A 17,341-nucleotide genomic window follows, 5' to 3' on the forward strand; every position below is an offset into this window, starting at 1 on the left:
TTTATTTGACCTAAATTATTCTTCCATATAATTTTCTGCAGGATAAATTTTAAGGTTTTTAAACCCTTACAAGCTTTAAATGATGGACCAGAAAGTTTTAAGATTTAAAAAGCTCAGATTCTGGGTAGGCTTGCCAAACTTTTCACTAAAGACAACTGAAAACATTGTTACTGGACAGTCATCAATCAAAGGAAACACATGCTGGGACCTGGGCAACAGTTACCGGTTTCATCAATGAACTTCAGAGGTTTAATCTTAAGGCCTTTTGCAATTACTATTCTAAAATGAATTATTTTTCTGAAAATTACATTCTAGTCTAGTGTAGAAGTTGACATGAAATCATAAACCATTTAGATCAATTTTAACATTCATTTCAGGCATTCATGAGTACCAATGAATGTATATCTTTAGACGGAATGGAAAGAAAGGAAAAGAATTTTGCTCTAAAAAAGCCACCAAATTTTAGCCTCTTGATTTAATTTTCAAGGCCTTGCCAAAAACTGGCATTTTTTTTAATTCAGTTGGCCACCAATGCTCAAAAGAAAGAAACTTAAAAAAAATTTTTTTTATCAGAATAAACAAATTTGACGTATTAAAATAACCAGGGTTGTTCACTTTACTTCAAATTCATTCAATCTCTGTGGTTTTCTGGTCTTAGTACATTTATAATGACTTAAAAAATGTAGCAAAGAAATACATATTTCTTCTACCCGTGTACATTTTTTTTTACGTTTGAGTTTATTGCTTTATTTCTCAAATTAAGCGCTGGAAGAATTGCTTGTGACATTATTTCTTTTGTCTAAAGGTTGGAACTAGGTTACACAAGTATTATATATGCCTCGTTTAAACACTTTCTTTTCCATGTTAGAGCATAGGAACATTGCTTTGAAAAATAACTGTTTTATGTCTTTTAGCTAGTTATCGAAATTATCTATTAACCTGAAATAGTTACCATCTTCTAACTACTTATTGTATTTATCTAAGTTCCAGGTTAGCTTTCTATGAAATATCCCACTAATAATAGAAAATGAGCTGTAAGCAATTTTTTGGTAGCCTATTTGCCTATTTCATAGAGAGTGTGTAGTGCTAAGTGTATATCCAAGAAATGTGGTTTTTGTTTTTTTTTTTATTTTGTTAGAATCACAATGGAAAAGGTTTCTTGCTGTACTCTTAAAAATACCTTGGGGAGAATTTCCTTAGATGAACTATGTGAAAATGAAATGGGCTTATTTCCGCTGAATACAGAGAGCTAGAACTTGACGGGACTCCCTTGTTTTTTCCATCTCTTGCAAGTTTTCCGCCTGTGACAGGGTGCAGCCTTACCACCGTTCTAATGCTTGTTTTGGTGGAAAATATTTGAGTTTTCCTTCTCTGATAGGTTTGTGCCTTAAACAGGTTCCAGCTTTGACAGGTTTTACTGTACTTATTTGGTCCCTGTTGTTGTTAGGTGGTGGTGGTGAGTACATTCCAACTCATAGCAACCCTGTGTACAACAGAATGAAACACTGCCTGGTCCTGTGCCATCCTCACAATTGTTGCTATGCTTGAGCTGAACATTGCAGCCACTGTGTTAATCCATCCTGTCGAGGTTCTTCCTCTCTTTTGCTGACCGTTTACCAAGGATGGTGTCCTTCTCCAGGGACTGGTCTCTCCAAAGTACGTGAAATGAAGTCTCGCCATTCTCGCCTCAAAGGAGTGTACTTCCAAGATTTGTTTGTTCTTTAGTCCGTGGTATAGTCAATATTCTTTACCAATGCTATAATTCGAAATTCTTCAACAACACCATAATTCAAAGGCATCAATTCTTCGGTCTTCCTTATTCATTGTCCAGCTTTCACTTCTATCTTCTGGTGCTTTATCAGACAGTGTTTTGCTGCTATTCATGAGGTTTTCTGGCCAATTTTTTCTGAAGTAGACCTGGTGGTATTTGAAATACTGGGAGCATAACTCCCAGCATCCCAGCAACACAAAAGCCACCAGAGTGCAATAAACTGACAGATTAGTGGTGAATTAGATTAGTGGCGAATTTGGCCCCTAGGGACAGAAATTTTTACATTCAGGTATTTAGCATGCTTGTCTCATTTTGAGAGGAAATCTAAAGGGCTATTTTCAGATATAACTTAAGGCTATGTGTTTTTCTAGAAGAAAAGCCAATTTTGGAATCTTGAAACCCAAGGAAAACAATTGTGTATGTGTAAGCATGTGTAAGAAAGTATGAAGTTTACAATTTTAATGCCCATTTTTAGTAGCCTAGAATAAAAAGAAAATAATAATAGAATAAAAAGTAATGTTTTTTTTGTTCGTCTCCTCCCTCTATCTAACTGCCAGTTATGTTGAACTGGTATAAAAGAACATAGACTCTGTTTTCTCAATAAATCTATTACCTTGAGAAACGGAGAGTCAAAACAAGGTCTGTTCTCTGACTCTACAGACAAAAGTCGTATGTGGGCGAGTTGTAGAAGAGTCCCAGCCAGTGGCCGTTTGTTGGTTCCGGCTCAGTGGGGGCCGTGGCAGAGCAGAACGATGCTCCGTCGGGTTTTCAGTGGCTGAGTTTTTGGAAGTAAATCACCAGAATTTTCTTCTGAGGTGCTTCGGGTGGACGATCCTCCAGCCTTCTGGTTAGCAGCTGAGCATATTAACCATTTGGACCCACCAGGGACTCCTAGAAGGCTCCCAGTACTAGTAAAATTTATTAGCTGCTAGCTATTCATTCTGATATTGTTGACTGACTGCTTTTTTTTTTTTCAGCACTTGACGTAATTAATGATGGATTGAATGTTGTTTTTAGAATTAAATAATAAAATAGGAACTATTTTAATCTAATTCCAAAAGCCCAAGTCGCGCACAAAAGCAACATCCATGAAGCAGCCAGTAGGTACACTCAAGTCATCTCTCACAATACGACTTTGAGATTTAGCAGTTGATTAAAAGTCCCCCAGCCACTGCCATCTGTTCATCATAATTTTGTAGCACAGATCATGGTTTCATTTTGTGTGTTTTCCAGCACTGCACCTGATTGTGGAAACATCTCAGTTGGTATTCTGTCACTTCCTGGAACCTTGTTTTCCCCCAATGCCTTCAGTGCAGCTTGGACTTCTTCCTTCAGTGCTCTTGGTTCTTGATCATGTGGTACCTCCTGAAACAGCTGAACATTGACCAGTTCTTTTTGGTACAGTGACTCTGTATATTCCTTCCATCTTCTTTTGATGCTGCTTGTGTCATGCAGTATTTTGCCCGCAGAATCCTTCAGTATTGCAACTCAAGGCTTAAATTTTTTCTACAGTTCTTTCAGCTTGAGAAATTCTGAGTGTGTTCTTCCCTTTTGGTTTTCTAACTCTTGGTCTTTGCACATTTCATTATAATACTTTGTTTTGTCTTAAGATCTTTAAGATATTCTCTTCAGTCTCTTGCTTCATCATTTCTTCTTTTGCTTTAGCTATTCTGTGTTCAAGAGCAAACTTCAGAGTGTCTTCTGACATTGATTTTGGTCTTTTCTTTCTTTCCTGCCTTTTTAGTGACCTCTTGCTTCATGTACAATGTCCTTGATGTCATCCCACAACTAGTCTGGCCTTGAGTCATTAGTGTTCAACGTATCAAGTCTATTCTTGAGATGGTCTCTAAATCCAGATTGGATATACTCAAAGTTATACTATGGTCCTCATGGACTTGTTTTAATTTTCTTCAGCTTCAACTTGAACTTGCATATGAGCAGTTGATGGTCTGTTCCACATTCAGCCACTGGCCTTGTTCTGACTGATGAAACTGAGCTTCCCCATCATCTCATTCCACAGATGTAGTCAGTTTGATTCCTTTGTATTTCATCTGGAGAGGTGTATAGTCAATGTTTATGTTCTTGGAAAAAGGTATTTGCAATGAATAAGTCGTTGGTCTTACAGAATTCTGTCATGTAATCTCTGGCATCATTTCTGTCACCAAAGCCATATTTTCCAGCTCCCAATCTTTCTTTGCTTCCAACTTTCACATTTCAGTCAGCAATAATTATCAGTGCATCTTGATTGCATGTTTAGTCAGTTTCAGACTGTAGAAGGTGGTAAAAATTTGCAGTTTCTTTATCTTTAGCCAGAGTGGTTGGTGCATAACTTTGATTTAATAGTCGTATTAACTGGTCTTCCTTGTGTTGTCATTAGGTGCCGTTCAGTCAGTTCCAACTCATAGTGAGTGATCCCATAAACCACAGAACAAAACACCGCCTGTTCCTGTGCCATCGTTACATTCGTTGTTATGCCTGAGCCCATTGCTGCAGCCACTGTGTCAGTGCATCTCGTTGAGGGTCGTCCTCTTTTCCGCTGACCCTTTAATCTGCCAAGCATGATATCCTTCTCCAGGAACTGATCCCTCCTGACAACATGTCCAAAGTATGTAAGACGCAGTCTCGCTATCCTTCTAAGGAGCATTCTGGTTGTACTTTTTCCAAGACAGATTTGTTCGTTCCTTTGGCAGTCCATGGTATTATTCAATACTCTTCACGAACACCACAATTCAAAGGTGTCAGTTCTTCTTTGGTCTTCCTTATTCAGTGTCCAGCTTCCACATACACATGATGTAATTGAAAATACCATGGCTCGGGTCAGGTGCACCTTAGTCTTCAAGGTGACATCTTTGCTTTTCAACAGTTTAAAGAGGTCCTTTGCAGCAGATTTGCCCAATGCGATGCATCTTTTGATTTCTTGACTGCTGCTTCCATGGGTGTTGATTGCAGATCCAAGTAAAATTAAATCCTTGACAACTTCCATCTTTTCTCCATTTATCATGGTGTTGCTTATGGTCCAGTTGTGAGGATTTTTGTTTTCTTTATGTTGAAATATAATCGATCCTGAGCGCTGTGGTCTTTGATCTTCATCAGTTAGTGCTTCAAGTCCTCTTCACTTTCAGCAAGCAAAATTGTGTCATCTGCATAACGCAGTTGTTAATGAGTCTTCCTCCAATCCTGATGCCCTGTTCTTCTTCTTATAGTCCAGCTTCTTGGATTATTTGCTCAGCATACAGATTGAATAGGTATGGTGAAAAGATACAACACTGATGGACACCTTTCCTGACCTTAAACCACTCAGTATCCCATTGTTCTGTCCAAACAACTACCTCTCGATCTATGTACAGGTTCCTCATGAGCATAAATAAGTGTTCTGGAATTCCCATTCTTTGCATTGTTGTCCATAATTTATTAATGATCCACACAGTCAAATGCCCTTGCATAGTCTATAAAACACATGTAAACATCTTTTTAGTATTCTCTGCTTTCAGCCAGGATCCATCTGACATCAGCAATGATATCCCTGGTTCCACGTCCTCTTCTGAATCCAGCCTGAATTTCTGGCAGTTCCTTGTCAATACATTGCTGCCTCAGCTTTTGAATAATATTCAGCAAAATTTTCCTTCGTGTGATATTACTGATATTGTTCAATAATTTCCACATTTGGCTAGATTATCTTTCTTAGGAATAGGCATAAATATGGATCTCTTCCAATTGGTTGGCCAGGTAACTGTCTTCCAGATTTCTTGACATACACAAGTGAGCACTTCCAGCGCTGCATCCATTTGCTGAAACATCTCAATTGGTATTCCATCAATTCCTGGAGGCTTGTTTTTCGCCAGTGCCTTCACTGGAGCTTGGACTTCTTCCTTAAGTACCAGCGGTTCCTGATCGTATGCTACCTCTTGAAATGGTTGAACGTCGACTAATTCTTTTTGGTATAATGACTCTGTATATTCCTTCCATCTTCTTTTGATGCTTCCTGCGTCGTTTAATATTTTTCTGTAGAATCCTTCACTGTTGCACCTCGAGGCTGAAATTTTTTCTTCAGTTCTTTCAGCTTGAGAAACACCGAGCATGTTCTTCCCTTTTGATTTTCTATCTCCACCTCTTTGCACATGTCACTATAATATTTTATTTTGTCTTCTTGAGATGCCGTTTGAAATCTTCTGTTCAGTTACTTTACTTCATTTCTTCCTTTTGCTTTAGCTGCTCAACGTTCGAGAACAAGTTTCAGAGTCTCCCCTGACATCCATCTTGGTCTTTTCTTTCTTTCCTGTCTTTTGAATGACCTCTTGCCATCTTCATGTATGATGTCCTTCCACAACTCATCTGGTCTTTGGTCATAAGTGTTCAACACATCAAATCTATTCTTCAGATGGTCTCTAAATTCAGGTGGGATATACTCAAAGTCATACTTTTGCTCTGATTTTCTTCAGTTTCAACTTGAACTTGCATATGAACAGTTGATGGTCTGTTCTGCAGTCGGCCCCTGGCCTTGTTCTGACTGATGATATTGAGCTTTTCCACAAGTGTAGTCGATTTGATTCCTGTGTATTCCATCTGGCGAGGTCCTTGTGTATAGTTGCGGTTTATGTGGGTGAAAGAAGGCATTTGCAACGAAGAAGTTGTTGGTCTTGAAAAATTCTGTCATTTGATCTCTGGCATGGTTTCTGTCCCCAAGACCATATTTTCCAGCTATGGATCCATCTTCTTTGTTTCCAACTTTCACATTCCAATCACCAGCAATTATCAATGCATCCTGTTTCCATGTTCGATCAATTTCAGACTGCAGAAGCTGATAAGAATCTTCAGTTTCTTCATCTTTGGCCTCAGTGGTTGGTGTGTAAATTTGAATAATAGTCGTATTAACTGGTCTTCCTCGTAGACAGGGTTGTACTTCAGGATACAACTTGAAACGTTCTTTTTCACGACGAATACACCACCGTTCCTCTTCAAGTTGTCCTTCCCGGCATAGTAGACCATATGATTATCCGATTCAGAATGCCCAATACCAGTCCACTGGAGCGCATAATGCCTAGGATATTGATGTTTATGCGTTGCATTTCATTTTTTGACAATTTCCAATTTTCCTAGATTCGTACTTCATACATTCCAGGTTCTGATTACTAATGGATGTTTGCAGCTGTTTCTTCTCATTTTGAGTCATGCCACATCAGCAGATGAAGGTTCCGAAAGCTTTACTCCATCCACGTCATTAAGGTTGACTCTCATTTAAGGAGGCAGCTCCTCCCCAGTCATCTTTTGAGAACCTTCCAACATGGGGGGCTCATCTTCTGGCACTATATCAGACAGTGTTCAGCTGCTATTCATAAGGCTTTCACTGGCTAATTCTTTTCAGAAGTAGACTGCCGGGTCCTTCTTCCTAGTCTGTCTTAGTTTGAAAGCTCAGCTGAAACCTGTCCTCCATGGGTGACCCTGCTGGTATCTGAATACTAGTGGCATAGCTTCCAGCATCACAGCAACACGCAAGGTATATGGATAGTACCCTGTCACTGACAGCTTTGAACTTCAGGATGGATCTTGAAATGTTCTTTTTGATGATGGATGTTATACCATTCCACTTCAGGATGTCATCCTGGCATATGATTGTCTCATTCAGAATGATCAGTACCAGTCCATTTCAGCTCACTGAAGCCTAGGATATAGATGTTTATGCGTTCCATTTCATTTTTGACAACTTCTAATTTTTCTAGATTCATACTTTGTGCATTCCACCTTCCGATTATTAGTGGATGTTTGCAGCTGTTTGACCTCATTTTGAGTCGGGCCGCATGAGCAAATGAAGATTTCAAAAAGTTTACCCCTTCCACATCATTAAGGTCAACTCTGCTTTGAAGAGGCAGCTCTTCCCCAGTGGTATTTTGAGTGCCTTCCAGCCTGAGGGGCTCATCTTCTGGCACTATTATCAGACAGTGTTCTGCTGCTATTCGTAAGGTTTTCACTGGCCAGTTTTTTTGAGAAGTAGATCCTTCTTCCCAGTCTATCTTAGTCTGGAAGCTCCGCTGAAACCTTTCCACCATAGGTGACCTGCTGGTATTTGAAATACCGATGGCATAGTTTCCAGCATTACAGCAACATGCAAGCCACCACGATACATCAAACTAATAGACGAGTGGTGAATGAGTCCTTAGAACAATCGATTATACTGTTCAGAAGGGCATGATCTGCCTAAAAGCAAAGATGAGAAGGCAGGAGGGGGTAGAAAATCAGGATGAAAGAAAACGGGGAACCCATGGTGAAAATTGGAAGATTGTTGACACATTGTGGGGAATGAAACGTGTCATGAAACATTTTATGCATAAGCTACCAAATGGGAAACTAATTTGCTCTGTAAACTTTCACCTAATATGCACACACACAAAACTAATGGGATAAATTAAATACTAAGAAATAAGATTTTTTTCAGGCCATGTCCAGCTTTGGGAGGGCCATAGATCACTGTAATTACCTAAGATTTTTTTGTTCTCCCCAATAACCAATTTCTACCCCTATTGCCACCCCTGATAAGAATACATGCTATAGTGAACATATCAAAACTATTGAGGAAGGAGGAACTTTTTCCAAGAACAGCCCTAATGAGCCTCACAGGGCTCTGCCAAAAAGTGGATAAGATTCTTCTCTAGAGATCTGGGCTCCCTAGAACAGTGATTTCCAAAGATGCAGCTATGTCAACCCCCAACCTTCGCTTTACCTACGGTCCCAGCTCATCACAAAGGGTTCTTTGTTTGTTATCCTATGTCCAGATCATTTCTATATTTATCTGGCTTATAGAAAATAAATAGGTTGTCTCTTATGGGTTATTTACTTATGAGGATTCGAGAAGCTTATACCATAATTTTTTTCCATTCCAGTACACCAAATTTTAAAAATCCTGTTCTGGCTTTGGTTCATTGATCATGACTGAACCAGTTCAAACCTGTTTTTTACTCTCCAATCTCAAATTTATATTCTGCAAATGGACAACCTGGAGCAATTTCATCTGAAGAAATACGACTACCAAATTCATTCCTTATATCACAAATAATATTGCATTTTTATATTAACTCAAATTTTATTCATCCCAAGATTTTGTAACTAGTTTCGAAAGTAGGAATATTAAACTATTTCTTTCTTCACATTGATTAATAATTAAATCTTTAGTGACAATGATGTTCAGTTTTAATCACTGTCTCAAAACATTTCAATAGAAAGAAAAACATGATGTGATATATATATATATATACATTTTTTACAGTTTGATTTCAAGTATAAAGCAAAATTCTAAGAGGAATTTTTTTTTTCTCATTCCAAAATTAATACACATACTGTTTTGTGACATTGGTTGCAATCCTCACAATGTGACAGCACAGTCTCCCCATTTCACCCCAAGTTCCCTGTGTCTGTTTGACCAGTTCCAGTCCCTTCCTGCCCTCTCATCCTGCCTCTGGACAGGAGCCGCCCATTTGGTCTCATATATCCGACTGAACCAAGAGGCACATTCCTCACATGTATCATTCTTTGTCTTATACTTCCAGTCTCATCTTTGTCCGTATAGTGGGCTTCAGGAATGGTTTCAGCTCTGGGTTAACAGAGCGTTCAGGGGCCATAGTTTCGGGGGTTCCAAAATGCATATATGTATTTTAATTTTATCTTTTAAGATATACTAGAATTCACTGTAGCATTGAGGCACTTTAAGAATAGTGTTGTGATAAAAACACTCCTAACATACTGCATATATGATTAAACTGAAGTTTCAAAATACTTCTTTAGTAGGAAATTCTTGATACTATAAAATACACTGAAAACAAACTTAATTTTGAAGTAGGTGACATTTCATTACTAACACTTAATACCAAACCAAAACCAAACCCAGTGCCGTCGAGTCGATTCTGACTCACAGCAACCCTGTAGTCATGTAAAATTGATAAGAATGTATTCATAAAATACTAGAAATACAAAATGTGCTATCATACCTAATACGTCAATACATAAAGGCAAAGTGCAATAAAATATTTACTACTTTGATACTCACCTCAGTTCTAAGCTGAAGACTTGCTATAACATTCCATAAAATAAACATTTTGTTAAAATACAGATTTAAATTATCCAGTTCATTTAGAAAACATCATTGCAATAAACCATATTTACACCTAATTAAGAGTATATCCTCTAATATTTTTGCATTGAAGCTATCCCTGTTGTCTCACAAGATGAATTTCAAACCTGAGAAAGCTCAACACTGCCCTGAGTACCTGGTGCACCCAAAACTACCATAAACAAAAAAAAAACAAATCCGTTGCCATCAAGAGAATTCCAACTCATAGCAACCCTATAGGACAGAGTAGAACTGCCCCATAGGGTTTCCGAGGAGCCGCTGGTGGATACGAACTGCCAACCTTTTGCTTAGCAGCTGAGTGCTTAATCACTGTGCCACTAGGGCTCCGAAATTACCATAGAAATTTCATGTAACTGGGGATATCGTGGATGGTTTTCTTCCCAAAATTCAAGAATACTTTTTTTCCTCAACTCTTTGTACTCCATTAAAGCGTGTTAATATAGAGTCAATAACAATAGTATAGTCATTTGTTCTCAATTTAAATTTTTTTCTTTCATTTTGAGAAATAATTCCATCTCATCGACATCATCATTTGAATCAAGAATATTTCTGAATCACTTTCATTTGTTAAACTTTCAGTATTGCTCTTTCCTTTTCAGATTTTCTGTCATTTCTCAAATGCTTTTTAAATTTAATGTGGCCTTCACCTTAAATTCAGAGCTAATTAGAATTTAATAACAAGGACTAGATAAGCTGCTCCTGATACACTATCATTTTCAGTGATAACCTTTTTCCCTGGTATTAGAATTTTTAACCAGTGTGTTTCCAAATGTATTTTTAAGAGTTCTTAATTTTGGCTCAATTTCTGTCCACATACCAAAAACATCACTCATGGGTAATTGTTCGTTTTGCAGTCTTACCATAACTTTCTTTTAAGATTTTAAAGTTTCCAGAATTAATTTGACATATGCCTGTTTATCATTAGAAAAGTAATATTCCGTATTATTCTCAGCTAATACATCGCAGAGATTTTTGCATCCTTGCAACGTTTCTAATGGGGCCCTGATGGTGCTATGATTAAGCATTTGGCTGCTGTTCAGAAGGCCAGCAGTTTGAATCCACCAGCTGCTCCTTGGAAACCCTATGGGCCCGTTCTCCCCTGTCCTATAGGGTCACTGTGAGCTGAAATCAACTCGATGGAACAGGTTTATTCAGAGTAAGGTTTCTAATATGGTGTATATACTGTCCATCTTGTTGAACAGTTCGGTACAGGTTTCCTTAAATTATTTTTCAAAAAACTGGTAGACAGTGTCAGAATATGAAGTATTGGAATGAATTCATGACATTCTTCTAAAAATTCTTCTAGGTCAGCATCCTTTATCGTGTCTCTAGTAACTAATTGAAGTGTGTGTGCAACACACTTTATACCAGTCAGCGTTTTCTTACAAACCTTGTCACTTCCAGCATACTCTGTGATGGTTAGTGTTTGCAAATTAGAGTGCACTAAATCAGAGTCTTCAGAATTGTCCTTTTGCCCTGACATTTGCCATTGGATTTCACTATCATTTCTGAACAAATCAACCAATTTAATCACATTAGAGCCATTATCTGTGGTTAGAGAATAAATCTGTTGTAAATCAATGTTGTACTTCTCTAAAATTTGATGCACAGTTTTTTATGTACAGACCTGTGTGTCTTTCTTTTCATTCTTTCATTCCCAGTGACAACAGATGTATCTTACTGTTTGTGAGAACTAAGCATTAATTCCTGGAATGGACCAACTGAATCTGCTGGCAACATCTACTTTGAAAGACAGTATTCGTTTTTTTCTAGATTACTGCTAATTTGGGGGAAACCCTGGTTGCATAGTGGTTAAGCACAACAGGTTTACGGGCTCATTTTGGAGCCAAGTTTTAAGGACAAGTGAGATATCATTTCCCTAATATTCTCTGAGTTGATTGAAAAATTTTGAGCAATTGAAGCAGTAATTAGATTTAAAATTTTACGGAATCCTGAATACTCAATTAACTCAAACAAACAACTGTTAACAGTAACTAATTCAACAGGTGCATCGTCAACTGTTTGTTTACCTAATTTCACATTAAGATATTCTAGAACAGGAAACTCATCTTTTTTTTTTTTGCTTATTCAGAACACTTCCCTCAGCCTTCTCTGTCTTCTTGCTTTGCACTACATTGTATTCATCCATATGGTGACATTTCGTGTACCTCTCTAAATTCACTGCGTGGTCTCTGTGAATTTAGAGAGGCCCGTGTGTCAATGTGGCTGGGCCATGATTCTCAGTGGTTTGGCACCTATTATGTAGTTTCATAGTTGTATAATGATGTGATCACTTCCATGATGAGATTTGATATAATGTGATCACCTCCATGATAGGATCTGCTGTGAGTAGCCAGTCAGTTGAAAGAGTTTCCTTGGGGATGTGGCCCACATCCAATATAGGTAGACTTTCTGGCAAGGCTTGGGGGGTTTTGCTCGCTCTGGATCCTGCAGCTGGCCCCTTTTCGTCTGACCTCTAGTTCTTGGGTCTGTCTTGTCTGCTGATCTTGGGATTCATCTGAATCTGCCTGTGAGCCAGAGAAGCCTCCAGTCTTACCCACGAACTTGGGCTTCCCAGCCTCTAAAACCCTGTGAGCCACTACCTTGATGTAAAATCTCTCTATATATATATATTTATAAACTTATTGGTTTTGCATCTCTAGATAACCCAGCCTAAGACATTTGGTATGGAGAATGGTTCTAGAGAAACAAAACCGTAAGAACAAGTTTTCTAAATTGGTTCTCAAGTCTGGTTAGTCTTGAAGATGTCGATGACTCTGCTTCCTGTAGTAAAGAGGGCAGTCCTAATCCATGACATGAGGTGGCAATAGAAATACACAAAATATCACCACCAATAGATCAGGTATTGGTGAGAGGCGAGGCTGTGGGTGATCACGTGTTTGATACTTTTCTACATTTTTGTCATAATGAGAAGTATAAGGAAGCTGGTTGGTTGGTCCTTTCTCTAGACAAACTGGTGAAAGAAAGAGATGAGCTCAGGGCTTCAGAGTCAATGCTCAAGTGCCACATAAATGACCTCAAAGTTTCCAGTTGTGCCTTGAAAGAAAGCCTAATTTCTTGTAGTAACAGAGCTGACGTTGCTGAAAATCAAACCCAGAGTCCTATTGTAAGAGTGGTTGAATTATAATGCCAACTCAATTCCCAACCTCAAGTGGTATCTGAATTCAAAGTGAAGGCATTGACTGAGAAGAAATGGGATCCTGAAACTTGGGATGGGGACATATGGGCAGATAATCAGGACACTGGGGACACTGAGCTTCTAAATTCTGTTGAATCACTTCTGCCAAAAGAAACCAGCCCTCTCACTCTCATCTGGAGAGATTATTCCATCTTTATCTGCTAAGGCACCCTCCCCAGTGAAACCATTAGCCCTTCCATCCCCATCTGATAACGTTAACTCAGCTGTGTCTGAAGAGCCTTTGTCCAAATCATTGCCTGAGGCATCACCTGAGGCAGATGCCTTACAAGACAATGTTGAATGTTCTCAAAACACATCCTCAACACCCAATTTGACTTATAGACTTAAGTCCCAATGAGCCCCAAAAGGAGAAGTACAAAGTGTGACCCAGGAGGAGGTATACTTCAGTGCAAAAGAATTGCTTGACTTTTCTGATATGTACAAACAGGAACCTGGGGAATATGTGTTTGAATGGCTGTTAAGGGTGTGGGATAATGGTGCAAGGAGCCTAAAGATGCATCAGTCTGGGTTTATTGATATGAGCCCACTAAGCACAGATTCTTCATTCAGTGTTTCATGTCAAGAGGTTAGGAAAGGCTCTAATAGTTTATTTGGTTGGGGATGCTGAAGTACGGATTACGCGGTGGCCTACACTAAATCAAGTACCAGACCTGCCTTGGTATACTGTAGAAGAAGGTATCCAAAGATTTAGGGAAATTGGGATGTTAGAGTGGATTTATCAGGTTAGACCCACAGACCCACACTTGGAGTGCCCAGAGGACACACATTTTACCACAACAGTGAGGAACAAATTTGTGAAGGAGCCCCAGCATCCTTGAAGACAGCTGTGATTGCTATTTTATGTAAGTCAGATTTGACACTGGGAAGTGTCATAACTGAATTAAGACACCTAACAACAGTGTTGCTGATTAGACCCTGTGATGGTACGGGCCAAGTGACAGCACTCAATTGACAAAGTCAAGGTGGATGTGGTTACTGTAACAGACTCAGTCAAAGCAGTAATCAGAATAGTCAGACTTATATGGACTTACGGCATTGGCTACTTAGTCATGGTGTCCCTAGGAATGAAATAGATAGGAAATCTACAAAATATTTACTTCATCTGTACAAGCGGAAGAATTCTTGGTCAAGTGAACAACAGTCTAACTTGAATTTCCAGAATAGAGTCACGGCCCCTCAGTCAATCCTAGACTTCGGTGAGTTTAAAGACTCACAACCTCTTGACGGCATCGGTTTGGTTTGGTTTTATATTACATTACAGTAAAAACAATTGTTAGACTTTGATAACATAAAGAGTAATAGAGTGTGTAAATACATTTGTAGAAATGAATTAGAGCCAGTGTATATTAAATGTTTCTAGCAGTTTATCATCAGTATATTAGAAAATCCAGAATAACTTTGATTTTACATTAGCTGAGCTTGCAGATTTCTTCCATTCAAAGTCCCACTTTACAACATTCTCATATATTTATCCAGCACCTTTTGGAGGAAAATCTCGCATGATGCCTTCATATTGTTTTCAGTGAAATAACAGTATACTGCAATTGGAACATTAATTTTCTTCCTGCTAGGTGCTGATGTTTGTTAACATTTTGAATTGTGAAATAAATATCAAATTTAAACATATAAGTACAGTGTGTCCTTGTACATTTGAGACTTAATGCAAGAATGGAATCATGAAAAATACATATACGCTATTTTCTGTTTCTTGAATTTAAATATCATACTTAAAAGTGTGAATAATGTGTGTTTAAAATGTTTACACTCACCCAACAAACTTCCATTTACATGAAACTCTATTCAGAACTCGATGCAGGTTAACTAGCTCTTTCAGATTTCTGACTACAGGTATTTTCAATCTCTGAGCATTTCTCACATCTTTGGTAGGTGCAGTTTGTGTTACTGTGGAAGAAGTCAAGCACAGAGCAGAAATAGTGAACTCTGGCTGGTCTTTGAATCATCTCACGTAACAGCAGTCACCTGTGGCCGCAGCTCTGCAACGTTGCTTGCCATCGGTCACCTGTGGCCGCAGCTCTGCAACGTTGCTTGCCGTCGGTCACCTGTGGCCGCAGCTCTGCAACGTTGCTTGCCGTCGGTCACCTGTGGCCGCAGCTCTGCAACGTTGCTTGCCGTCGGTCACCTGTGGCCGCAGCTCTGCAACGTTGCTTGCCGTCGGTCACCTGTGGCCGCAGCTCTGCAACGTTGCTTGCCGTCGGTCACCTGTGGCCGCAGCTCTGCAACGTTGCTTGCCGGCGGTCACCTGTGGCCGCAGCTCTGCAACGTTGCTTGCCGGCGGTCACCTGTGGCCGCAGCTCTGCAACGTTGCTTGCCGGCGGTCACCTGTGGCCGCAGCTCTGCAACGTTGCTTGCCGGCGGTCACCTGTGGCCGCAGCTCTGCAACGTTGCTTGCCGGCGGTCACCTGTGGCCGCAGCTCTGCAACGTTGCTTGCTGAAACAATGAACTGTGTGCCCTTACCAGGCATGTGCCAGAGAAGCATTTGGTATACATGAGCCCCAGATGCAAATCAGACATAAATGGTCCAGTGATCTTGCTTATAACTTAAAAATTATTGTTGAACTGGAAATAGCAGAACAACAAAATAACAGGTTTTGATTTCAGTTCAGTTTCAAAAAAACTTTTCTTTGATCCAAGTTTTTGTTTTACTCACTCAGGCAAAATTTTTATTTTATTTTATTTGGTTTCAGTTTTCAGTTCCATTCTAGTTCAAAGCCCTAGTTTAAATGTTATGGTCAATAAAAAATTCTGTTCCGTATAGATAATCTTAAAAATATAAATTACCTTAAGGTAATTTTATGCTGTTATTAATAAGTTTATATAGAAAGCGCCTGTCATTAGCTTTAGCCTTGCAACTTATACTTATTCCTTTAATTCTACTTTTAAGTGCTTCTTGATATTTCTTTGCCTGTCTTCCTTCCTTCCATCCTTTCTGTTGTTCCATCCTTCCTTCTTCTGTGTCTGCATTTTAAAAGTTATTTAATGGCTAATGATTCTAGAATCCATATATTCATGTATCATTCTTTTTTCCCAGGTAAGTAATAGCTTTTTATTAGTTGCTTATCTATGGAATTTTTGAGCAACAAAGCTAATCTTTTTTATTCCATATCAACAGGCGTGGATTCTTTTGACCTGTCCCTGTGCACCTATGTGCCAGGAGAAAATAGTTTACTTCTCTCCTCCAGTATTTCTGAACCAGTTTCCATTTTCATACAGCTTCAGGCACTTCTTCAGATTTGGCCTAAATTGCCCCCCCGGGAGGCCCTGGAGCTTCTGGATTTCAATTATCCAGACCAATACGTGCGGGAATATGCTGTGGGCTGCCTTCAACAGATGAGGTATCTCCTGCAAGTGGCTTTCTTTGGGTCAAGGGATAGCTTGGGGGTAGGTGGGGAATGGATGTCTCATTGAATGTGAATGTCTCATAAGAAAGGAAAAGGTAAAGAATTTAAAATAATGTTTATATTCTAAAAAAAAAAAAAAAAACACAAAATTACTGGGTGAAGAGGTTCCCAAGATCACCCCCAGGCTCAGTACTTCACTAGGAGAACTCATAGGACCCCACATAAAGTTATACTCACAGCTGTGATTTATTACAGCAAAAGAATACAGAGCAAAATCAGCAAAGGGAAAAGGTATATGGGGCAAAGGCCAGAGGAAAGCGGGTGCAAGCTTCTAAAGGTTCATTCGCAGTGGAGTCACACTGAATGCGCTAATTCCCCCACCAAGCTGTGACAGCACCTGTGAAATGTTGTCTACCAGAGAAACTCGGTAGACACTCAGTGCCTGGGATTTTTATTGGGAGCTAGTCACTTAAGTACCCTTGGCCTAGCGATATTTCAGACTCCCAGAGGGACAGGCACTGTTTGTTTGCACAAACAGTTTAGATGCAGTGAGTCAGTCTTATCACTTAGGGTTGTGGGAACCCCTCCAAAATCTAAGTTCCAAACATCAGCCAAGGTCCAACCTCATAAGCAGACTTTCCAAAGTATAGTAGCCAGGCCTGTTACCTTAAGCCTTTCCCCACACAATCTCTACACCACCAAGAATTAAGAAATGTTAATATGTTACCATGTTTTCTAAAAGTTCTTTTTTTTTAAGTAAAATAAAACATTACAGGTAAAGTTGAAGTCTTTGTAGTTTTCTTACCCAGTCCAGATTACTTTCCTCCTTTCTCATAGGAACCATTGTTACACATTTAGTGTATATCCTATA

At 39.1% G+C, this 17,341-nt stretch overlaps 2 protein-coding genes across 5 annotated transcripts in view; one reads left to right on the forward strand and one right to left on the reverse strand.

The window, feature by feature from the left end:
- Positions 1–17,341, forward strand: part of PIK3CB (phosphatidylinositol-4,5-bisphosphate 3-kinase catalytic subunit beta) — a 205,861-nt gene that overhangs the window by 159,027 nt on the left and 29,493 nt on the right. For all 4 annotated transcript variants that reach the window (XM_064277249.1, XM_064277248.1, XM_023538797.2 and 1 more), the window contains one exon: positions 16,343–16,464. In XM_064277249.1, coding sequence (XP_064133319.1) covers positions 16,343–16,464 — 122 coding nt within the window. The remainder of the gene's footprint in view (positions 1–16,342; positions 16,465–17,341) is intronic.
- Positions 1–17,341, reverse strand: part of FAIM (Fas apoptotic inhibitory molecule) — a 136,479-nt gene that overhangs the window by 6,181 nt on the left and 112,957 nt on the right. The window lies entirely within an intron of this gene.

Source organism: Loxodonta africana, chromosome 26 (genome assembly GCF_030014295.1).
Source record: "Loxodonta africana isolate mLoxAfr1 chromosome 26, mLoxAfr1.hap2, whole genome shotgun sequence".
In the NCBI taxonomy this organism is placed as follows: Eukaryota; Metazoa; Chordata; class Mammalia; order Proboscidea; family Elephantidae; genus Loxodonta; species Loxodonta africana.